The sequence below is a fragment of the Xenopus laevis genome, chromosome 1S (genome assembly GCF_017654675.1).
Source record: "Xenopus laevis strain J_2021 chromosome 1S, Xenopus_laevis_v10.1, whole genome shotgun sequence".
Taxonomy (NCBI): Eukaryota; Metazoa; Chordata; class Amphibia; order Anura; family Pipidae; genus Xenopus; species Xenopus laevis.
The window spans coordinates 139,009,461-139,034,982 of record NC_054372.1 but is presented as its reverse complement, the minus strand read 5'-3'; the positions used below and the strand labels follow the sequence as shown (position 1 = coordinate 139,034,982).

General features: G+C 37.9%; 1 protein-coding gene across 2 annotated transcripts in view; it reads left to right on the top strand.

Annotated features, from left to right (window-relative positions):
• The window catches only part of LOC108707095 (tetratricopeptide repeat protein 28), a 354,710-nt gene that overhangs the window by 237,973 nt on the left and 91,215 nt on the right, over nucleotides 1-25,522 (top strand). For both annotated transcript variants that reach the window (XM_018244049.2, XM_018244051.2), the window contains one exon: nucleotides 23,786-25,127. In XM_018244049.2, coding sequence (XP_018099538.1) covers nucleotides 23,786-25,127 — 1,342 coding nt within the window. The remainder of the gene's footprint in view (nucleotides 1-23,785; nucleotides 25,128-25,522) is intronic.

Here is a 25,522-nt window from a genome sequence, read left to right as displayed (position 1 = left end):
ATTTATTACTTATAACCTCCAACCTTAGTCTAAACTCCATAGCAGTATTCTTTTCATCAACATTCTTTTTGTATGAAGCCATATTGTAATAGTACTAGAAAATCAGAACACGTTTGACTAGAAGGCACAAATAAGCCAAATATAATCTGACATGGAATAGAAAAATATCTTTTGATGCCACCAAATCAGCACAATCTGCTGTTAATATTTTGAATATTATTACTGTACTGGGATGTTCTATAAGCTCATTTACTCACGTAGGATGGCAGTGGAATTAACAATCAATTTAGTCAGGTTATTATTTATCATGTCTGAATTTTTTAGCCTACATTTCTGTTCTATAGTGAACATGTATAGGGTGAGGGAAATATGACTGCAGATTAGTTTGAAGATCTCTGCAGGGACCACCACTGGAATCTGTGGGACTCCCATTGCATTAGTGATCGATGCATTTATCAGGCTAATTGTTATACAGCAAAATCTCATTTGATAGTGTGACCTGCCGGCCCATCATTCCATTAAAGGTGAGCGTTGCTAAAAGGCTGCTGACGGCTTGACTAGTGGTCTATCTAGCATTCAGTTTTTTGTCTTCTCCTATATCGTGTATATTGGAATGTCTGTGGTGAATAAATGCTGCAAGAACTAAGACTATCTGACACTAACCTAAGTCTTAAATGTATGCCTGCAATAATATAAACCTGTCTAATAAATGAGTGACACATATCATAGGGGTTCAGAAGCTCCACATTTTTATTATGAATAAAAACCTTATCTTTTCTTAGCTCATTAATTAGCTGTCAAACACAAGAAATGTAGGAATGTAGAAAACTTACTATAGGTCCCTATATTTTTCTTACTTACAGTTATAACCATAGCTGCTCATTGTATAGTGCCATGTTGGATTGAAAAACAGATTAAAAAATGATTTTCTTTTTCTGCTCTCACTTCATTAAGAAACGTTATTCCTTAATAATGTCTAGCACGGGAGCGACAGGAGGAAAGTGAAATAATATATTCACTGTACCTGAATTGTATATTGGAATATAATAATCATATATTTTGTTCTTCTCCCACAAATTATTCCTTGGCTGTTGAAAAGGATGCCCTGCTGCTACAGTAGTTATAGCTGTAGGTGATGGGTGGAAAATAAAAACAAGAATAGGCAAGGAGAATAGCAGCTTTTATAAATTTCTTCTGCTATTCTAAAAACCCAAATTCATGACATAAATAAGATTTATAATACCATAAGCTTACAAAACTACCCAACTGCCTAAGGAATGCAGTAAACAGAACAGAAGGCTTTTAAAATACAATCGATCTCCCAAAAATAGAAAAGTTTCTGCCATTATTCCCTTCTGGTAGCAGGCATAAATCTGCAGGATAGACCTTTAGAATGGACGTCATTAAACGTGTTTTATTCCGATTCTATGCTTTGATAATGTTAAAAGGTCATTCATGTACATTCACTTACCAAGTTTATTCTCTAGATTAATTATCGTAGCTCATATCAGTCTATCAACTAATAAATCATTTAATATCACATCACAAGAAAACATTTGAAAAAATATGTATCTGGTTTTTGGTCTATCCCAGTGGTATAGTAAGGTCCCTGCCAATATAATGGTATTAAATGCTCAATTAGGAAATAGCCATCACTGAACAATGTAATACAGGTATGGGATCCATTATTTGGATACCCATAATCCAGAAAGCTCGGAATAACAGGAAGGAAAACCCCAAAAAACTCCTTTTTAATACAATAATTGAACATATTAAAACATATTCTTCTTCTTCTTTGTAATAATAAAACAGTACCTTGTACTTAATCCTGCCTGAGATAAAATGAATCCTTGTTGGAAACGAAACAATCTTATTGGGTTTAATTAATGTTTAAATTATTTTTTAGTAAACTTAAGGCATGGAGCCCCAAATTATAGAAACCCCAGGTCTCATGCATTCTGGATAACAGGTCCCGTACCTGTATTGCCTTATTTAAAGTAAAATGGATTCTTGCTCAAAAGCAGACTGTGCGGTTGGCTATAAACACCTTACATGAAACCGCTGCTGCCATGTTTCTGTCAAAATAAATATCTCTGGATGATACACATTACTGTTGTTTGTTAGAGATAGTTTGTTTCATGAATTAGGAATATTGCAAATTGCAACCTTAGGTACTTATTAAACAAGGTCCGACGGGTCAATGGAAAGGGGACTGTAATTTAAAGTTTAACGGTAGAAATCTCACAGCCTAATGTTGGTGCTGGCCTGCCTTTAAAGGGCATTCCTCTACACCCATTAAAGGGGTAATTTACCTTTAAGTTAACTTTTAGTATGATATTGAATGAACAATTCTAAGCAACTTTCCAAAATCTTCATTATTTATTTTCTATAGTTTTTTAATTGTTAGCCTCGTTCCTCTGACTCTTTTCAGCTTTCAAATGGGGGGTCACTATCCCCATCTAAAAACAAATGCTCTGTAATGCTACAAAAGTATTGTTATTGTTACTTTTTCTTAATTATCTTTCTAATCAGGCCTCTCCTTTTTAAATTCCAGTATCTATACTCAATGCATGGTTGCTAAGGTAGTTTGGATTCTAGCAACCAGATTGCTGAAATTGTAAACTTAAGAGCTGCTTAATAAAAAGGTAAATAATTCAAAAACCACAAATAATAAAAAATGAAAACCAATTGCAAATTGTCTCAGAATATCACTCTCTACATCATACTTAATTTAAAGGTTAACAACTCCTTTAAAGTATTGCTTCATCATGATCCTTTCTATTCCTTCCTGCATCCCCACCAAAAAACAGAAGCCCAGCATCATTTAAGTTTATCTTATTTCACAAATACAGTACTATATCAACTATATGACTTACTGTGGGTGCTAAACATACATACCTGTTCACCACAATACATAGTACAGATATAGGATCCGTTATCCATAAACCCATTATCTGGAGAGCTCCAAATTACGGAAAGGCTGACTCGCATAGACGCCATATCTTTATAGATAGATATAGAATCCATATCTTTTAAATAATTTCCTTTTTATTTGTTGTGATAATACAGTCAATTGTACATGATCCAAACTAAGATATAACACATCCTTATCAGAAGCAGAATCAGCCTATTGAGTTGTTTTTAATGTTTACATGAATTTCTAGTAGACACTTAAGTCTAGGTATGAAGATCCAACTTACAGAAAGATTTATAATGCCGAAAGCCCCAGGTCCCGAGCATTCTGAATATGTTTTTAAACAGGTGACCTGTAAGTGCTGCCTACTGATTTTTTTGCTATTAGTTGTTATATTTGTTATATTGGTTGTTATTCCATTACGATTTGTTGCACATCACCTTTAGGTAATTCATGTAATATAACTTGGGGGCGACTTCGGAAAACAAAGCGCCGGCAGTGCCATGTCGCTGGCAATTTTTCATTCTAGCAGGCAGAAGGCAGGGGAAAGCAGTTGGGCCGGGCGACTAAATCTCCCCGAATCTCCCAGTGTGACCTTACCCTAATGGTAACACTGTTGGTTCATGAGGATTGTTCACTTCACTTGTATATCAGTGGTCCATTGGCTGTTATCAGCTCTAATTCTATATTCTAAGGGTTTTAGGACAGGGAAGATCTTATTGTCTCCTCTTTTGTCTAATTAGCCTTTAAACCTCTCCAAGTAATCTTGTACACAGCAGAAACCCTAGTAGTCTTTTAAGGTTATACTGTTCCTCTTATCTGTCATGGCATGAAAGTTTGCGCCTGGACTTGAAAAGCCTACCTTAGTGAGCTAATCCTCTAGTACATGAACTCAAACTGTCAATGCTAATTACTGTGGAGCCTTTGTCTTTCTTGTTTTTAGATCTGCTGTCACAGTAAGAGCACCTTGCTTCCGAGTGACACAATGATGGGGGGATAGATCATATCTAGGAGTTACGTAGTTGTCTAGGGGAAGCAGTAAGTGGTCCCAGCCCTCCATAACTTCACTTGTATGATTTTTTTTATTAAGAAAGAATAGATATTATCCACCTTGCATTTCCCTCAGGCTCTTTTGTAGTATTGGATGGTTTATCTCTCAGCTGCCAATACACTGCACTTCAAAAGGATTCTTCCCGTTACATAAATAACTGCTTCTGAAGGAAAGCGAGTACTTAGGTGTTTTACAGCACAACCAATAAGTCATTCATTAGCCAAGATCAAATGTGAACTGTAAAAGTTATTAAAGCTGTTGTGCCAGGAGAGCCAGAGGGTTGTAATTTAAGTCTTAAACAGATTCATTAAGAGGTTAAATGGGTGGATAATTAAACAAATGCATCAACAACTAAACACACAGTAGAAAGAAGTGTTTTATAATGTATTAGGCAAACACTCTGTGTACACCAGAGACTACAGCGGCATCACGTATTCTTATACCACTGTAATGTTGTAATTTCTAGATTCTATACATTCAAGCGCATTTTATATGAGCAGGAGCAGAGACACTCAGTACTCTGCTCATGGTTGGTGCTGCAACAGACTGAAAACGTCCCCAAGAACTGTGCTGACAGGTGCAATGGAGCCCTGCACTTACCCCTGCCTTGAAACAGGCACAACTCTTTGTTGCTCATTTGTAAATAATCCCATGTACTCTAGAGCAGTGATCCCGAAACAGTGGCTTGCGAGGAACATGTTGTTCACCAATCCCTTGGATGTTGCTCCCAGTATCCTCAAAGCAGGTTCATCTTTTTTCATAAAGACCAGGGGCAGATCTACTAAAGGGTGAAGTGACTAACGCTGGCAAAGATTCGTAAGCATTACCATTTTTAGGGCCAATTTACTAATGGGCGCAGGCGTCATAGATATAGACTCTAGCGGTTATTCACACTCTATCACCAGGCGAATTTTCGCTCCGGTGAATGGACGTTACTCTGCAAATTCACTAAAATGCGTTCGGCGCCCTGGATGCAATTTTGCATTTTAGTAAATTAGCATTGTCTGAGCAAAATTTTCAGCTGGCGAAGTGTTGCGATGGCTGCTAAGCGTTGCTGCAAATTTTAATAGAGCCTCCTGTATGTTGAGAGTCCACATAGAGGCTACCAAATAGCCAATCACAGTACATCAAGTTGGAAATCGAAAGAGAGACAAAAAGATTTGCTGCGGCTAGTGTGGCGAACATTTTGACCACGCCCATATTTGTAACCACACCCCCTAATTACCATGTTGATTTTACAAAACTTGGCAGGTTAAGAAAGTTTGAACACATTTCTGTAGTTTTTATGTGTTATTACAGTTTTGCTAATGACAGTGAATTGCCCTTTAAGCTGTCACAGTTTCCCTAAGAGACCTGCTTATCTTAAATAGTTATCATTATTTATTTGCTCATTTTAAATTGTTACAGAAGTATCCAAGTGCACCTGGTGTCTGTTCTGGGCTCTGTTCTACTGCCCTAAAGTTTTGTAAAAATGGGTTTCAGACACAACGTATAATCGGTGGCAGAATCTCAATCTTAGTAGAAGAAATTGCACTGCTGCTCAACTGTGACACGGGCTTTCCAACCCCACATCATTTTTAATAAGGCAGTATATTTTAGAGGGTGCAATATTTCAATATGCTTCAAAAATGACCCATTCTGTAATTTTTGGGGCTGTGTATTAATTGTACAAATGCTGGGGGTCTTGGGCTAAAGATTTTGGGTTTACAGCTGACATCTCAGCTATGAAGCATATCAACTTTAGAAATGGATATGAGCACAAAGAGTGTCTACTTTTTAAAAATAATATTTTTAACATTGTTTCCTGTACATTTAACAATTTACCTCTTGTAATTGCAAAACTTCACTAGCTCAAGAAGGGTTAAAATGATGGCATGCCTTTACTGCATTGTCGATAATATGGAGTGTGTGCTACAGTAACAGAGCCTGCTTTGAGTTACCAAGGCTCAGATGAGATGATTGCTCCCTCTTGCTTCTCTCTTTATTTTCCTTTAAAGCTGACTTCTATGTAATAGCCTCTACTAAGGGACTCTCCTGCTGAAGCCGTATACATAATGCATTATTCTAGCTTCCCGCGTGCCAGATAGCTAATCAATTCAATTCATAGATTCCACATTAACTGCAGCCCTGCATTCTAACCACAATTTTTAATCGTAACGTACATGCTGAATTAGTTCATCGAAGTAAGTGAGATTGCCTTCTGTACAAAAGCTTCCCTTGAAGAAAAGAAACATTTGTTTTTATCGGTATTGGCTACATGCTTTGAATGGAATCTCTCAAATAGACTGTAATTGTACTTACATCCTTTAATGACATGAAAATGTGTAAATGAAAATAATGTTTTGTTGTTTTTTTTTAAAATTTAATTTATACTTGCTCAATGTTTTGTGCTTCATTGACCTGGATTACAGTATGCAATTGGGAGTGTATGTAGTGCAATTTAATAGATATAACACATTTCTCCAAGTACCACTGCTGCCTAGTGATTTTGGAAGAAATATTTTCATTTGAAACAGTACAGGCATGTGCTCCCCCAAGCACCTTCTGTATCTACTGACTCCAGAGCACAAAATGTTATTTTTCTCAAGAGCTAGAAATCGATCGTGTTATTCCTTACTTGTCCTTATTTGTATAGCTGCTTGATGGAACCCCTAGCCTCATCTTCTTTTTCTCTCTGTATAATATTTTTATAAGTTGTTAAGTAGTATGTTACTAAAATATATACAGAGAAGTAAAATACAATATCTAAATAATATTCCTTTAGTAATTGGATACAAAATGTATAGAATTTTATAGATTTATAACCAGTGCACACCCAAAATTGGCAGGAATACAAAAAAGGGATTTGCATGGCTCTTAACATGTATAAACTCTTTTCAAGGTCAAATAGATCTATATTACCCCATCCACAAAACACTGTATATTCAGTAAAAATGAAAACCCTTTAGGATTTATAGAAAGCCATTCTTTTTATTAAAAATAATTAATACCAATATGGGATTATCCAGAACCTGTGAAAGCTCTGAAATATGGGGAATGACATTTCTTTGATTTTAACTAACCTAGTAGCATAAATGTAATTGCAAGAAAATACCTATTGGTTTGTGTTCATTCTTAAAATGTGTTTCGGGAGCCCTGGAGCCCTGGAGCCCTGGAGCCCTGGAGCCCTGGAGCCCTGGAGCCCTGGAGCCCTGGAGCCCATGCCTGTAATGCCTTAAAAAAAGGAAGAGTTTAAGTTAGTTTATTCTTAGCTTTTTCCCAAAATGAAAAAGTGAGCCCCATAACCTCTGTTATGCACTGTGTTTCTTAAAAGTAACTAAACGGATACAAGGTGACTGGAAGATGCCGTATTTCACAGAGAAGTCACTGAACTGACATCCTCTAGTTTATTGGGCAAATAGGTTTAAACCATGGTTATGTTCCTATGTTAAGCAGTTAATGTTGAACAATGAATCTCTCTCGCATCCATCTTCTGAGTCCTCGGTGCGCTGACTGGGAGATCTGTATTTCTGCGCATGTGCAGTTGGAGCAGTATCTGGTTTGCGACAACCTTGCATGCGCAAAATTCCAGTCTCCCAGTCAGGTCTCGGAAGATGGATGCGTGGAACTCCGCTGGAAGAATGTGCTACGTGGGGTAAGTATGGGGCATTTTCCTGGGGGGTAGTTAGCCTGGGGGGAGGAGGGCGGGAGGTCTACCTGGGATGGGGGTACAGGGTTTTTTCCTATAAAACAAAGAATAACTTAAAAACTTCTCCTTGTAATCTTCAAAGCTTCATTCCTCTACACCTCTCTGCATTTCTTCTTATGTGTCTCCATATGTTCCTGGCCGACTCCTCCACTTCTCACATAACAACGGATTGGTTGCAACCCCCCACTAATACTGCTGCTTCCCATCTTAAATCTTTATCTCTTGTTGCTGCTTACATTTAAAATGCCATCCCTGAATTACTCTGGAGAGAATCCTCCCTTAGTCACTTCAGAACTAGACTCAAAGACTACCTCCTGGAGCACTCGCATAACACCTGTAATGGGATCTGGCACTTATATTGCAGTGGCACCATCTGTAACCTGCAGCAACTGGTTGTTCAATTTTGAGTTCATTTTTAGTATGATGAGTGTTAGTCTAAGACAATTTGCGATTGGTTTTAATTTTTTATTTATTATTATTGTGGTTTTTGATTTATTTAGATTTTTACTCAGCAGTTTGCAATTTTAGCAGTCTGGTTGATGTGGTCCAAATTACACTTGCAACCATGCATGATGTAAATATGAGAATAGGAGAGGGCCTGAATAGAAAGATGAGTAACAAAATGTAGTAATAATAAATGTGTAGCCTTACAGAGCATTTGTTTTAGATGGAGCCAGTGAACCATTTCTAAGGCCACCACTGGGGCCACTGAGAGTTGGAAAGTGTCAGAAGAAATAATTAAAAAAACTCAAAATAAAAATAAATAATGAAGACCAATTGAAAAGGCCTTTCTATTACATACTAAAACTTAAAGGGGAGGTTTAGTTTAGCTTTTAAATTGGTCTTCATTATTTAGTCTTTATAGTTTTCACATTATTTGCATTTTTCTTCCGACTCTTTGCAGCTTTCAAAAGGGGGTCACTGACCCTAAAAAACAAATCTTCTCTACAGCTACACATTTATTGTTATTGCTACTTTTTATTACTTATCTTTCTTTTCAGTCGCTCTCCTATTCATATTCCAGTCCCTTATTCAAATCAGTGCATGGTTGCTAGGGTAATTCCAAAATGTATAAGATGAACTGTAGCTCACCAACACCAATTACTTTATTGGTCGTCCTGCAGGGTATCCTGTGTTGAGACCCTAATCGAAGAAGGTTGAAGTGCAGGACAAATTCATGGCAGTAGTCTGAGACTGTAAAAAATCCTTTTATTGGGGAGGTGAATATCCAAAGTGACACTACATGTTTCGGGCTAGGCCCTTTATCAAGTCAATTAATTTGAACCCTAGCAAGCAGACTGCTGAAATTGCAAACTGGAGAGCTGCTGAATAAAAAGCTAAAAACTAGCTTAAAACACACAAAGAAAAAAAAACAATTGGAAATTGTCAAAATATCTCTCTCTACATCATACTTAAAGTTAATTTAAAGGTTAAAAACCCCTTTAACTTAAAGGTGGAACCACCCCTTTAAAATCCTCTTAGTTGTGTCACCCACTTAGATTGCAAGCTCTACAGGGCAGGGACCTGCTTCCTCTGGTATCTTTGACACTAAGCTCTTACTCTTTATTGCAACGGTAGCTCCATATGAATAAAAATATACATACATATTTGGCCACTGCTTTCTCTTTCAGACACCATGCCAGGTGGACCTGCAAATGTCAGCAGCAGTGACTTCTTTAACACCCCCTGTAAAAGACAGAAAGTACAGGGTGAAGGGTTTGCCAAAACACTAGGGAAGTCTTGTGTGTAGTAATTGAAGTATGGGATTTTGCTGTACCCACTATACATAGTTTTGTCATCATTAAACTGGTCCTCAAGATAAATTAAGATTACAAAAAATGTTGATGTTGCCCTTGGTCCTTCAATTAAAACACGCTGAACACGTTAACTCTGTTCATAAATTTTCTTCTACAAGATCGCTTTACGCAAGGATTATAGCAAGAATAAATGGCTTCTCAGAAATATTCATTTCCCTATGCAAAAACATGTCTTTCCCGTATTATGGATTGATGAGAGCTTATTTAATAATTAAAATATTTACTTTTTAAAAAAGATATTAAAAGGTAACAGCGTGATGAATGAGCAAATATTTCAGTGGGTTATTTCACTCGTATGATCATCTATAATGTGACTCACCGTGACAATGCTGTAATTGAAATGCAGCATCATAAATTACAATATGGGCTGCAAAAGAAAGGATACAAGAAGAAACGCTTAAGCGCGACAAAGCCAATTATTTAGTAAATGGTATGGCACTTAGTGTCTGCAGACAGTATGTAGTGCATTTGTTTTTCAATAGTGTATCTGAATAAAAATGTATAGATGCTGTGGGAAGCAAGACATTCTAGCATGGATTGACTGGGGTTACACAGGCAGCAGTTATACCAGAGCTTCAAGATCTGACCTGATTAACCAGTGAGCCTGGAAAGGCATAAGGAGACACCAAAGTCTACTCTGTGGGTGGCAGCTGTGATCTGTTATTGTCAAATACATTTCTTTTTAAGCTTTTAAAAAATATTCTGGCTCCCCCCAATGAACGTATAGTTCTTTCAAACTCTCTGTGTATGCAATGCACCTGGAACTTCTACAGTAGAGCTTTGTCTATGCTGTCAGTATAAATATTATGCATGTGCTTGTTGGTGATCCTCTGCTATACCTGCTCAATTATTAAAAGACAGTCTAAAATTGTAAGGCGTCCTGGGAGAACGGCGCGTATTCTTACCTTTAGACGAGCCTCTGCCTAAACGTTTTGTACCATAACTCTGAATACCTTGGCTGTGTTTAGGATCCTTGCCTGTTCCGCAGCAGAAAGGGCAAAAGGTGAAAACTGGAATAAGGTGAGGCTCTCTGACTGCACCTAAAGGGATTTCTGACAGTCTTTGGGCTCCTATACTTACAGAACATAATAAAAAATGCTAGGAAGTACATGGAATTGTATTCCCTGAAATAGCTGGAATAAACTGCAACTCCCAGCATGATCACACCACCTCAAATCTCTCATGGTTTTGAGCAGGGTCCTCTTTAACTTTTGTATTAGTCATTGTTTGTATTTTTGTGATGTTATCTATATTTTTATTAGATAATAATTTTATGTATACATGCTTCTATTGTACAGTTCTGCAACAGCAAACATTTCACATGTTGCCTTTTTCCCATGGTTTTTTAATGCATAACAGTAGGGTTTCTGCCTTTAAGGTTTGCCCCTTTGCCAGTAGCTAAACCAGAACAAAGTGGGAGGGGTAGATAGCATTGGGGTTGAGGCAATACGTACCTCCCAACTGTCCAGTTTTGAGCGGGACAGTCCCGCTTTTGACAGCTCAACCCTCAGTCCTGCTTTTGTACTGGAAAGTCCCGATTTCTCTGCACTGAACAGCCAAAAAAGGTGCAATGTTTCCAATTTAATTGGCTCTTGGCAGAGAGCCCAGAATAGATACTTAAGATACATACATAGTAACATAGTAAGTAAGGTTGAAAAAAGACACATGTCCATCGAGTTCAACCTTTTTTTTTTTTTTAAACTACCTATCTGCCAGTTGATCCAGAGGAAGGCAAAAAACCCATCTGAAGCCTCTCCAATTTGCCTTAGAGGGGGAAAAATTCCTTCCTGACTCCAAAATGGCAATCGGACTAGTCCCTGGATCAACTTGGACTATGAGCTATCTTCCATAACCCTGTATTCCTTCACTTGCTAAAAAGCCATCCAACCCCTTCTTAAAACTATCTAATGTATCAGCCTGTACAACTGATTCAGGGAGAGAATTCCACATCTTCACAGCTCTCACTGGAAAAAAACCCTTCCGAATATTTAGGCGGAACCTCTTTTCTTCTAATCGGAATGGGTGACCTTGTGTCAGCTGAAAAGACCTACTGGTAAATAAAGCATTAGAGAGATTATTATATGATCCCCTTATATATTTATACATAGTCATCATATCACCCCTTAAGCGCCTCTTCTCCAGCGTGAACATCCCCAATTTGGCCAGTCTTTCCTCATAGCTAAGATTTTCAATACCTTTTACCAGCTTAGTTGCCCTTCTCTGTACCCTCTCTAATTCAATAGTGTCCTGTTTGAGTGATGGAGACCAAAACTGTACGGCATATTCTAGATGGGGCCTTACAAGTGCTCTATACAGTGGAAGAATGACCCCCTCCTCCCTTGACTCTATGCCCCTTTTAATACAGCTCAAGACCTTATTTGCCCTTGATGCTGCTGACTGGCATTGCTTGCTACAGCCAAGTTTATCATCTACAAGGACTCCAAGGTCCTTTTCCATAATGGATTTGCCAACATTGAATCTCATTTGCCACTTAGCTGCCCAGATTGCCAGTTTGTCAAGATCCTGTTGCAAGGATGCCACATCCTGGATGGAATTAATTGGGCTGGATAATTTTGTGTCATCTGCAAACACTGATACATTACTTACAACACCCTCCCCTAAGTCATTAATGAACAAGTTAAATAAAAGTGGACCCAATACTGAGCCCTGGGGGACCCCACTAAGAACCTTACTCCAAGTAGAGAATGTCCCATTAACAACCACCCTCTGTACCCGATCCTGTAGCCAGTTTCCTATCCACGTGCAAACGACTTCATTAAGCCCAACAGACCTTAGTTTAGAAAGCAGTCGTTTGTGGGGCACAGTATCAAACGCTTTGGCAAAATCCAAATAGATCACATCTACTGCCCCCCCACTGTCCAGAATCTTACTTACCACATCATAAAATGCAATCAAATTCGTCTGACATGACCTATCCTTCATAAAGCCATGCTGATTGTTGCTCATAATGCCATTCATTAGGACAAAATTTTGAATGTGATCCCTTAACAAGCCTTCAAATAATTTGCCCACCACAGATGTCAAGTTTACTGGCCTATAATTGCCAGGCTGAGATTGTAATCCCTTTTTAAATATTGGAATAACATCAGCTTTTCTCCAATCCATAGGCACCATACCAGATGACAGTGAATCTGAGAAAATCAGAAATAAGGGCTGATCTAAAACTGAACTAAGCTCTCTTAGAACCCGGGGGTGTATGCCATCAGGCCCTGGAGCCTTGTTTATATTAATTTGTATTAAAGCTTTTTGAATCATATCCTGAGTCAGCCACTGACTAGACTGAGCTGAACCATTCGTGCAGTTATTAAGTGAGCCTGTGAACCCAGACTCCTCTATTGTATACACTGAAGAAAAGAACTGATTTAACACATTTGCCTTATCTGTATCTGTTACAACCATACTGGTACCATTATTTAATGGAGCAACACTCTCAACCTGCATCTTTTTACTATTAATATATTTAAAAAACTTTTTAGGGTTAGTTTTCACCTTCACCGCAATTAACTCTTCATTTTGTTTCTTAGTCTTCCGGATTGCTGATTTACAACATTTATTACAGTGTTTATATTCATTAAATGCAGCTTCTGTCCCTACAGATTTGTAGTTTTTAAATGCCTTTCTCTTCTTTCCCATTAACTTCTTTACTTCTGTATTAAGCCACACAGGATGATTCTTAGAGCTTCTACATTTAGTCCTTAAGGGAATAAATTAAGAACAGTAATGATTTAATATCATTTTAAATGACAACCATTTCTGTTCTGTGTTTTTAGCTGAAAACCTAATGCCCCAATCAATGCTCTGTAGGGCAGCACTCAAGGCACTAAAATTAGCTTTTCCAAAATTCATGGTTTTTGTTGCCCCAGTATATTTTTGTTTTTTGCACCAGACATTAAAAGATATAACCTTATGGTCACTATTACCCAGAGGTTCAATGACTTGCACATTTGCTATAAGTTCTGGGTCATTTGAGATCACTAAATCAAGAATAGCATTTTTTCTGGTAGGCTCCTCAACAACCTGTGCTAAAAAATTGTCGTGCAATAAGTTTATAAACTTGTTCCCATTAACTGATCTGGCAGTACAGACTCCAGTCAATATCTGGGTAATTAAAATCCCCCATTATCATTACTTTACCTAAACTAGCAGCCTTTTCTATTTGCATTAGGAGCTTTGTCTCTTCCTCCTCACTTACATTAGGGGGTCTATAGCATACTCCTACAATTAATTTGCTGTATTCTTTACAATTGGTGAAGAACTCCACCCATACGACTTCTGCCCCCTCATTTTCTAACATAACCTCCTCCTTTTATATTAGCATTTGTAACAGTGTTGTCCCTTGGGAGAAGTTAGACTCACAGCATAAAGGGCAATTTATCTTCATTAGTAAAACTGTAATAAAACATAAAAACTACAAGAAATGTGTTCAAACTTTCATAAATGTTGGAAAATGGGCATGTAATTAGTGGGTGTGGCTGCAAAAAGGGTCATTGTCAATTAAATGTCCGTCCCAGAATGTTGGGAGGTAATTTGTGACTTTGTACACTCTGAATCAAGAATCTCCTGACTAGCACTTGTACTGCTACTTTCAGTCAATGGCATAGTAAGGAAAAAATGTGGGTTCCATTGTCACTGGGGTTGCCACCTATCTGGATTTCAACTGGACAGGCCAGTATTTGAAAGGGCTGTCAGGGTGAAACCTTCCTGTCTGTATTTCCAAATTAGGAAATCCAGACAGGACATTGAAAATAATGACATGGCGACCAGCCAATCGCTGCCCTGACATCACTGGCCCCACCCCCATACCTCCTCCGATGCCATCTGCCCCACCCCCTGTCTGTTTTCCGGCCCCCAATTGAGTGTTTAGCAACAACAGACCCATAAATCAAGTTATTAAAAACTGTATATTTAAGTATTTTTGGAAAAACTTCCTCTAAATATAGAGATATTTTTCTTCGTTTTAAAACAAATTTCACCAAATTAATTTTTTTTACCTTTAAAAAAGCAGGTACAGTATTAAGATCTTAATTCTCCATCAGAACCAATGAAATCATAGCAACTTGCTTATGGCTTTAGCAACATAAACATAGCGCAAGAACAAAACGATTTTGTGGCCCTAAGTGAATGCCCTGGAATGGCACAAGTGTGGTGGAAATAGCTGCTCACCATTCCCAGCGTATTCATCAAGCACTTAAGCTTTTGAAGCAAATGCCGTTATCCTTGGCGTCTGTTGAGCACAATATGCCACTCAAAGAGAATAAAAGACAATGCGGTTTTCACTTTGAACAGTTGTATTGATTGCAGAAAAGTGGAACGCTGATAGACCGGTAATAATTCACTTCCAACACCTGCCGTCATTTCCAGTCAGGAGAAGCTTGTGAACTATTAGTGTTGCTTGGGTGGGTATATTGATTACCCCTGTGCCAGATACAGAATTATCATCTAATTACTTGCTCTTAAAGGGCATGTAAAGGCAAAAATATAAAATCCCATTTTTACTTTCTTTAATGAAAAAGAAATCTATCTCCAATATACTTTAATTAAAAGATGTCTACAGTTTTTATCATAAACCTGACTGTATGCAGTGCAATTCCCCCTTCTTTTACTGCTGTTGATAGGAATTGTCAGATGGTCCCCAACTGCTGTGCAGGTAAACGATCATACTTTCAAATGGCAGGGGGAGCCCCCCCACCTTACTTCCCAGAACTCGAGCAGCATTGTTGTATTCCCTGTAGAGATTTGTATCCAGAGATGCAGTGCAGTCTCTATATTATGATTATTAATCAGTCTTGCTGTAATGGCTTCTATGGCAGATATTATTTGACTTGTGCTGTTTTGATAATTTATGACGAACCCTAAGCTTAACCTCCCAACTGAAGCCCAGACCACACTGAGCATGTGCGAGTCTTGATATTGCAGAAATGTCTAACAAAGTTACAAGATGACAGCCCCCTGCGCCAACTTTGAAAGCATAAATCATTTGTCTTATTAGGCTGCTGGTGCAGTAAGTTCATGTTTATATTTAGTATACATAATACAGCATTTCTAACATTATTCTATTTTAGACTTTAGTTGCCCTTTAAGCTACAACATAATGCTTTTTTTCACGTTTCCTTGTAAAGATGTAAAATAGGCCAGTTGGAACAATTGCTCTCTGTGCGCTACAGTGAATATGCTACCATGCGCTCACGTCTGGATGTTTGCTCAGGTTACTCAGGGAATTGTTGCTTTTCTACTGTGTTCATGTCCTGCAAACCCAATGATGTAGCAAAGTATAACTCAAAGCAAGTAAATCAGAGCAGGTTACCGTAACAACATTTTGTAGCATAGTTCTTTATTTTAGGCATTATACACAGGAGCTGGAGTTGCATTCGAGGTGGGATGCACCAGGGTTCATAAGGTGCAGATTGTGGCCACTATCCATCACTTTTACTTAGCCTATTTGCATTTAGGGTGGATTGTCCCTCTCCAGGATCACACCGCAACTTAGCTCCATATGGTCATGGTACCTGCTGTCTTGACTCTTAGACCTGGGGTCCACAAACTTTTGTCCAATGTTCAACATCCAGATGTAAAAAGAGTTGTGGAGCAATACAAGCATGAAAAATGCTCCTGGGATGGGCAACATAAGTGCTTTGGTTTTGGTATCCCCTATGTGGGCAGGCAGGTTACAGGAGGCTCTGTTTAGCAGTATACCTGTTTTTATGCAACTAAAACTTGCCTCCATGCCTGTAATCCTAGGGGTTGGTGAGCAACATGTTGATCATTAACCTCAGGTTGGGGATCATTGCTTTAGACTAGTGATCCCCAACCAGTAGCTCATGAGCAACATGTTGCTCTCCAACTCCTTGAATGTTGCTCCCAGTGGCCTTAAAGCAGGTGCTTATTTTCAAATTCCAGGCTTGGAGGCAAGTTTTGATTGTATTAAAACCAGGTGTACTGCCAAACAGTGTCACAATGTAGGCTGACAATACACATAGGGGCTACCAAATGGCCAATCACAGCACTTATTTGGCACCCCAAGAACATTTTACATGCTAGTGTTGCTCCCCAACTCCTTTAACTTCTGAATGTTGGTCACGGGTTCAAAAGGTTGGAGATCCCTCCTTTAGACTTTAACTCTTTTATTGCTGCCCCATGTACACATATATGTCACACTGGAACTCGCTCTACTTTTATATAAATCATTTCCGAACCCTGACACTTTCCCAGCTCTGAGGTTGAAAGTATTTATAAAGGCTATGTACTATAGTCTGCTGTCTTCCACTGCATTGCATTGTCTTCTACAGACTCCTACAGTAAATCAATAGGAATCCAAAGTTTGTTTTTTAGCCAATGAGATGTACAAGAGTCTGCTTTCACACAAAACCACAAATTTGATCACATTGTATTGTGTGAAAACATATTTCAGAAAATGTTATAGACTGTAATTTCATGTAAGACAAACAAGCCAAATATTCATTTCAACCCATTATTTTGCCTTTGGCTTGGCAAATTCTTTGACAGGTTCTTTTGTTGATTATTATATTGTCTATGATGGGCAAATTATATGTAGCACTTGGTTTAAAAAGTGGACTTGACTCGGTGGTTATTGGCATATACTTATAAATGAAACTTGACAATAGAATGACATGACATTAGTAAATGGGATTGTGGTAGTTCTTGTATTACGTGTGTCATGAGTTGAGTACATGGTGGGAGAGCAGGTCCTTCTGACAGAAACATGCATTCTCCAGAGTTTTAGAATGCAGCTGTTTTTGTTTAGCGGAAAATGTAGGACAAATGGTGCCTGAAAATGCACAATGATAATGAAAGCTCTCATTATCGGGAGCTCCTGGACAAGATTCAGCCTGAGCTAATTGTAGTAAAAGTCTATGATAGACATAAAATCATTGACCACATCTAATTACAGCTGGACTGTATGATGATAGTGGTTGGTCCATGGCAGTGAGAAAGGAAATGGGGGGTCACAACCTTCTCCTTTACATAGTTATTCACTTTGCCCAATCATTATGCCATGGAATCTCATGAAAATGTGATCTCTATAATCCAATAAAGGGAATACTGTATGATGTATAGAGATATCCCAGTTTAACAAAATAATTATTGTCTTTTTTTCAGACTTTTGACCATATTGCTTTTGCACTTGCCAAATATTTCTTTCCATTGTACACATTGGCCCACAAAACCATTTTGTCATGGGATTATTATTATCTTTTATCTTGTTGTTTCTCTGTCTGAGTAATTTAGCTGGGGATTATGTAGGGATATGGCATGAAACAGAAAAAGGTCTCCTGTTGGGTAATGGATGTAGGGTCTCCTTTAGGGTAATGGACCAGTTGGGGTACCAGGAATATCCCAGGTGGGCCATGGTCTGGGTGGGCCCAATGCAAAAATGACCTTTTACATGTTCTGCTTGTGTTTTAGTCCCAGCAGCATTACTATTTTCTTCCAAAATGAAAAAGTGTGACACTTAATTGTAAAAGGTCCTTGGAAACTCCTCTAATTTCTTGTACAGTGTTAGCCCTATTGTGTGAAACTCACTCAGCCAGAAAATCCTACTTGGAATAAATAATATAGTACAGATGGCAGAAAAAACGCATTGGAGTTTGTTGCAATCAAAGTTTTGTGCCAGTTAGTAAACTGCATTTAAGTGTATACATGGTTACAATTTATGCCTAGGAGGGAGTGGTTGCTTAGCCGACACTTATTTTATACTGTATAGTAAATATAAGCATCCTTAGTTTACTGCAACTATGTATCACTAAAAGTTGTCTTATTGAACCTATTGGACCTATTCTCTCAAAATACCAGGGGACCTTAGTCTTAATGCATTTTACCCCATAAACCTGTTCAATGACTATTGCATTAGCTCCAGTGAAGCTAATAGGGAATGGCATTAACATATGTGTTTCTCTATACCTCTAGCTTCTTCTTCCCTGAAAAACTGGTATTTACTTTGAATGGCCTCTGGAATATTTTTTGTTTCCCAGGAAGCATCATAAAAATTGTGAAATATATGCATCTAGAAAAATTAATCTTCAAGCCACCCAGGGGCTTCTAGATTCAGAGTAATATGCATTCATGTTGGTTAGCAAACCACAAATTACTAAATGCTTTTCGTGCACACGTTTGAATTACATCTATTTAAGCTGGTGAATTTGGGGATTTGCATGATAGAAGAATTTACCATTGAAGCTTGCAGAGACACATTTCGTGCCAGCTGTATAATCGACCCTTTTGCATACTCCTGAACACTGATAATCTTCATTGATTTGTTCAAACAGGCAGATGATTTGATTTTACATCTGTGCTATCTTGTTCCACTGCTTTATTCCAACTGTCCTATTATATTTTAGAAAAACCAGCGACAGTAGCTGTTCATTATGGGGGGTATAGTTGATTTATAAAATATAGGCATTGTTTTGGTGTAACACCATTCATACATTAGGCATAATAAACACAGTTAACGCTTAGATTTTGGATTGGAGATCTGGTAAAATGAAATAGGATAATGAAAATATATAGATCCTAATTCCGTGAAAGGCTAAAACTTAGGAACAATTCTTTGTATTTGTATGTCAGTATAAGCCATTTTTGCAGTGTTATAATCTATTTATGTATATACTTTGTAAATTAGAGCTGATAATTAATGCAAACCTTATATTTGACACAGTCGTTGGTTCTCTTCACTTTCCGTGTTCACCAAGAGATGTAGTAAAGCATATCAGCATTTCACAGGTCTCCCATTACACTGTATGATACACAGGGAGGAATTTCTATCTGTCAAAAATATTTTATATTTGCTGGTTTAAAATGATTACAAGATAGGGGGACTTATGGGTTCCTTGTGTTTGTGCTGCGACTGAGCTGAAACTCAGCAGTTTTTAGAGTAGGGCTGGAGAGTTCTTATAACAACAACATGCTGCTAAACCCAAGCCAGTCACCAGTGATTGCTTATTACCAACCATGTAGCTAAAATAATACCTCTGATGTGCATGTTCATTGTGGCACCATAGTCCACACAGGCTGTACATATAACTGTTTGGAGCACCTATTTACTAAACAATAGGGTGCTAAGATTATTTTTAGGAAACATTTCAGCCAGCAGTTTTGTTGCTGGAAAATTCCTTATAACACAGCATTTATACATAAAGCAGCTGGTCTCCTCAATATATACGATGCACCAGGGCATTAATACCTTGGGATTAAATAATTACAGGTACCTATATTTATTTTCTATAATCACTAAGGCAGTGTCACAATCAGCTCCCTAAAATCCAGAACTAGTGCTAGGTTCCCGGTCTCCGCTCAGTCTTCCGTCTTTAGGAGCCGCTTTTGGCTTCGGGAGGAGCCCTCAGCTACTCAGATGCCACCAGAGGAGCAAAGCAAAGAGTTCTGGACAAGCAAAGGGGCACGTTCCTTATTCAAGTTTAGGACCGAAGTCAAAACCAACTACACAAGGAGTAGACAATATAGCATGGTCAGACAGGCCAAGACGGTACAGGCAGAGTTCAAGAATAGTCAGGCAGGCAGAGGTCGGTACAGGTATGGGACCTGTTATCCAGAATGCTCGGGACCTGGGATTTTCCGGATAATTGATCTTTCCGTAATTTGGGTCTTCATGCCTTAAGTCTACTAGAAATTCATCTAAACATTAAATATACCCAACAGGGGCTGGTTTTGCTTCCAATAAGGATTAATTATATCTTAGTTGGGATCAAGTACAAACTACTGTTTTATTATTACAGAGAAAAAGGAAATCATTTTTAAAAATTTGGATTATTTGGATAAAATGGAGTATATGGGAGACAGCCATTCTGTAATTCGGAGCTTTCTGGATATCGGGTTTCCGGATAAGGGATCCTATACCTGTATAGGCAGATTTCAGCAAAGTCAGACAGGCAAGGATCAAAAACAGATAATACCAGACAAAAAGCGCATCCAGGAACTAACAGCATTAGACCTATGGGCAATGAGTTTTAGCCCTAGGCCCCTTTAAATATTTAAACTTCGTTTGACGCCATCAAACTCCATACGGAAAATGCGGCACGCCATATGAAGAAGCGGTCCCAAAAGGATAAGGACTATGTAAACATTTTTAATTTTTTCTCTGTAATAATTAAACAGTACATTGTACTTGATCTCAGCTAAGATATAAGTAATACCTATTGATGGAAAACAATCCTGTTGGGTTTATGTAATGTTAACATTTTGATAAAATTAGATTTTTGCTATGTGGATCAAAATTAGGGGAAGATCCCTTATATGAAAAACCCCAGGTCCTGAGCATTCTGGAAAACAGGTCTCATACATACATACATAGTAACATAGTAAGTTGGGTTGAAAAAAGACACACATCCATCAAGTTCAACCTTTCCACTATTTTAACCTCCTAACCTAACTTCTAATTGATCCAGAGGAAGGCAAAAAACCCCATTTTAAGCTTCTCCAATTTAGTTTAGGGGGGGGAAAAAATCCTTCTTGACTCCAAAATGACAATCGAAATAGTCTCTGGATCAACTTGTACAGTGAGCTATCTTCCATAACCCTGTATTCCCTCATATGTTAAAAAGCCATCAAACCCCTTCTTAAAGCTATCTAATGTATCAGCCTATACCACTGATTCAGGGAGAGAATTCCACATCTTCACAGCTCTCACTATAAAAAAACCCCTTCTGAATATTTAGGCGGAATCTTTTTCTAATCGGAATGGGTGACCTTGTGTCAGCTGGAAAGACCTACTTGTAAATAAAGCATTAGAGAGATTATTATACGATCCCCTTATATATTTATACATAGTTATCATATGGCCGGTCTTTCCTCATAGCTTTCCTTCCTGTATCAGCAGTGAGCTGTGTGAATAGTGGCGTTCTCAGTACCAGGATCATTGCGATACTCTTTTTTTAGCTTGCAACTCAATATTACATGACTGAATAACTTTTTAGCAATTACTTGTTTCTTGTGGAACTTATAGGTGCATTTTTTTCAGTAGTTTTTTCAATAGCTAGAAAGGTAACAAATGTGCTACGAAAGCAATAATTGCTATACCTACAGAATCTGCTTCTCAGTCCATGCCAATTTCCATTAGTGTATCCACGAGAGTGTAATGTAAAGCAATTTTGTACTAGACATGGTGTAGCCGGGCAGAAAAATAATGCAATCACCCGCAACAGCTTTTGCACTGCCTGAAACACTAAAGGCATTAACAGTTTCACAGAAATAGGCCCAAATGAGATAAAATCAACATGAGTAGTTGAAAACTCATACCTATGTGGTTCTGAATTTTAATTATTAATGAATGAAAAAAAAAACAGTTTCTAAAGCCTGAACCTCAAGCTAAGTATAAATGCATTTTGTGAAAATGTGACTTTTCTCAGAAAATCCAAAAGCTTCTGACAAGGCAAACTGTGGGCCTCTGGGGCCTTCTACCTGGCTACTGGTGCAGCAGGGCAGAAAAATAATTCAGTCATGTGTGAACGAAAAAAACAATGTGACTTTTCTCCAAAAAAAATCCCAAAGCAGCTGACAAAGCAAACAGTGGGCCACTTGGGCACTAATTTTTTAAAATGGTGTTGTTTCTAGGCACGTGGCTTTAAATGTTTTATCCCCAGGGCTTGTAAAAGAATACCCCAATTTAAGTTGGATTATCAGTAATATAATGGCCTCTAAATGCCTTAAATAGCCAATTTATATAACTAAAATCAATGCCTTTATGCCTGATGAGCAACCACTAAAAGGTCTTCTAGTCTAAGGGAAGAAAAAAGCTCATTATAAAGACAAGACTGCGATGTTGAATGCAACCAGCAAATGTGTGCCATTTATTAAGAGGAGAGCTATAATTGACCAGGGAGAGGAGGTATTGAATCTGTCCTTAGAAAGAAAGGTTATTGGGTGATATGCAAAATGTCTGTTAGTATGAAGATTATTGATCCACCAAGAAATGTTATCACCATTTACTGGTGTGAGGCTTATTGCTGTACCGTGATGCTATTTATATTTTCTCCGGTATTACCAGTAGCGACTACGCACAGGCAATCAATATGATCTCTTTCATGCATTTACTAAAAAATTCACTGTAGCCAAAATATTGAAATGCAGGATTTGTGTAATATTTTGTGGCCGAATTGCTTACAAGAGCTGAATGTACTTGCTGATTTCAAAACCTATATTAAAAAGACTGATACTCTCTACTACAAGATAACAAACTGTAACATCTGTATAATAAATATAATATCTCACCGGGCAGAGGTAAATGTTATAGTGATTTATCAGTTGCTGTATTGTGAGGCCCCAAATTTCTTTTAGAGCTAAAAGTTATGATTTGTATGCAGAGGCAGCATTAGGCTTCACTGTTCTAGAATATTGCCACATGGGTACAACTAGTATAAATTTACTGGAAATGCAGCTCATTGCATAAAACTTGTGATATTACAGAGTGAGATTGAGTTACATCCCTTGTCAAAATCATCCCTTTATGGAGATTACAATGTAAGTTTATGTGATATTTGGATCATTAGACATTACCAAATATTCTTTGGAAGATCAAGATATACAATTATCATATCATATTTTAACTTTTAGTACTAATACCTAGAGGCCAGTGTGGGTGGATCTTAAGAGTTACTAAAGTATTACTATAGGTAGTTAAATTATTTTAGAAAACATGTGTCATTTGTGTGTATTGCATCATAGTTATTGACACGGAGGCACTGTGGGCAAACAAATATCTTTTATTCAGAATCACTTTCTCTAGTTCACTTTAAAACACATGCACTTGTCAGTCAAAGCTTTTGCTGCAACTGCTGTGTTCTGCATGATGAACATCAGTCTGCAGACGGCATGTCTCCTCCTCCCAACGTCATGTCTCCTCTGCTGGAACACCTGCAGCCCAACACTCATCAGAAGACAGAGCAGCTGCAGAGGAAATGTTACTGTCTAATGCAAAATATTTAAGACGAATAAATGGCACATTTGAAGCTGGAGCAGATGGATGATTACTTAAATGCATATCTGCCAACTTTGGTAGATGTAGGTGGTAGATTGTGCAGTAAGCCCTAGGTAGGCAACGATCTTGAAGGTTTAGAGTATAATCCATCATAGGACAGTTTGTTAGTGAAAACAGTTGAGTAAGCAGGCTGGACTAAGATAAATGGTTCATATAAAATAACTTCCAAGGGAACCATAAAATATTAATTCACAGCACATATTTCTCTTTTCATTAAGCTGTGTCACCAACAATGTCTATTTATTTTAATTACACTGTGTTAATAACAGGCTAATTTTATTTTCCATAGGAATAATTCACCAGATGAAAGGAGAATTTGATACTGCACTGAAACTACATAAAACTCACCTTTCCATCGTTCAAGAGCTAAATGATTATGCAGCCCAGGGCAGGGCATATGGAAACATGGGAAATGCCTACAATGCACTTGGAATGTACGACCAAGCAGTTAAATATCATCGGCAAGAACTTCAGATATCTATGGAGGTCAATGACCGAGCCTCACAAGCATCTACGCATGGGAATTTAGCTGTAGCTTACCAGGCTTTAGGTGCTCACGACAGAGCATTACAGCATTACCAAAACCATCTAAATATTGCCAGGGAACTGCGAGATATACAAAGTGAAGCTCGAGCACTGAGCAACCTTGGAAATTTTCATTGCTCTCGTGGAGAATATATGCAGGCTGTACCTTTTTATGAACAGTACCTAAGGATTACTCCTGACTTACAAGATATGGAGGGTGAGGGGAAGGTATGCCATAATCTTGGCTATGCACATTATTGCCTTGGGAACTATCAGGATGCTGTGAAATACTATGAGCAGGATCTTGCACTAGCAAAAGATCTTCACGACAAACTAAGCCAAGCCAAGGCGTATTGTAACTTGGGTCTTGCTTTTAAAGCATTAATGAACTATAATAAAGCGGAAGATTGCCAGAAATACCTTTTGTCTTTGGCACAGTCCTTGAATAATTCTCAAGCGAAATTCCGTGCACTTGGAAACCTTGGTGATATTTTTGTTGCTAAGAAAGATATAAATGGTGCAATAAAATTTTATGAACAGCAGTTGAGTTTAGCCCATCAAGTCAAAGACAGGCGACTAGAGGCAAGCGCTTATGCTGCTTTAGGCAGCGCTTACAGAATGATACAAAAATATGACAAAGCATTGGGATATCACACACAAGAGCTAGAGGTCTTTCAAGAATTAAACGATTTACCAGGTGAATGCAAAGCTCACGGTCACCTTGCAGCAGTGTATATGTCTCTAGAAAAATATACGATGGCCTTTAAGTGTTACGAAGAACAGCTTGAACTTGGGCAAAAGCTGAAAGATCCTAGCATTGAGGCTCAGGTCTATGGAAACATGGGCATCACCAAAATGAACATGAACGTAATGGAGGAAGCCATTGGCTATTTTGAACAACAGCTAGCAATGTTGCAACAGTTGAATGGAAATGATTCCATGTTAGACAGAGGTCGAGCTTATGGAAATTTGGGGGATTGTTATGATGCTCTGGGTGATTATGAAGAAGCAATAAAATATTATGAACAGTACTTATCTGTAGCCCAGAGCTTAAATCGTTTACAAGATCAATCCAAGGCTTACAGAGGTCTAGGGAACGGACACAGGTGAGATTATCTTTCTATTATTTCTACTTGATGCAATATAAAGGTATGGGATCTATTATCCAGAATGCTTGGGTCCTTCTGAATAAGGTTTTTTTTCTATCATTTCGATCACCACACCTTATTTCTTGAATATGAAATAGAACCAGTAGGTTTTGCCACCAATATGGATTTATTTAGCTTAGTTACCATTAAGTACAATGTATTATTATTATCACAGAGAAACAGGAAATTGTTTTAAAAGACGTTAATTATTTGTTTATGGGACATGACCTTTGCATAATTCAGAGCTTGCTGGATATTAGGTTTCTGGACAATGCTTCTTCTGATATGACTAAATCTGTTTTTATTATTGGTGGATTCTAACTGTGTTTCACATTTTGGTATTAAAATGTATA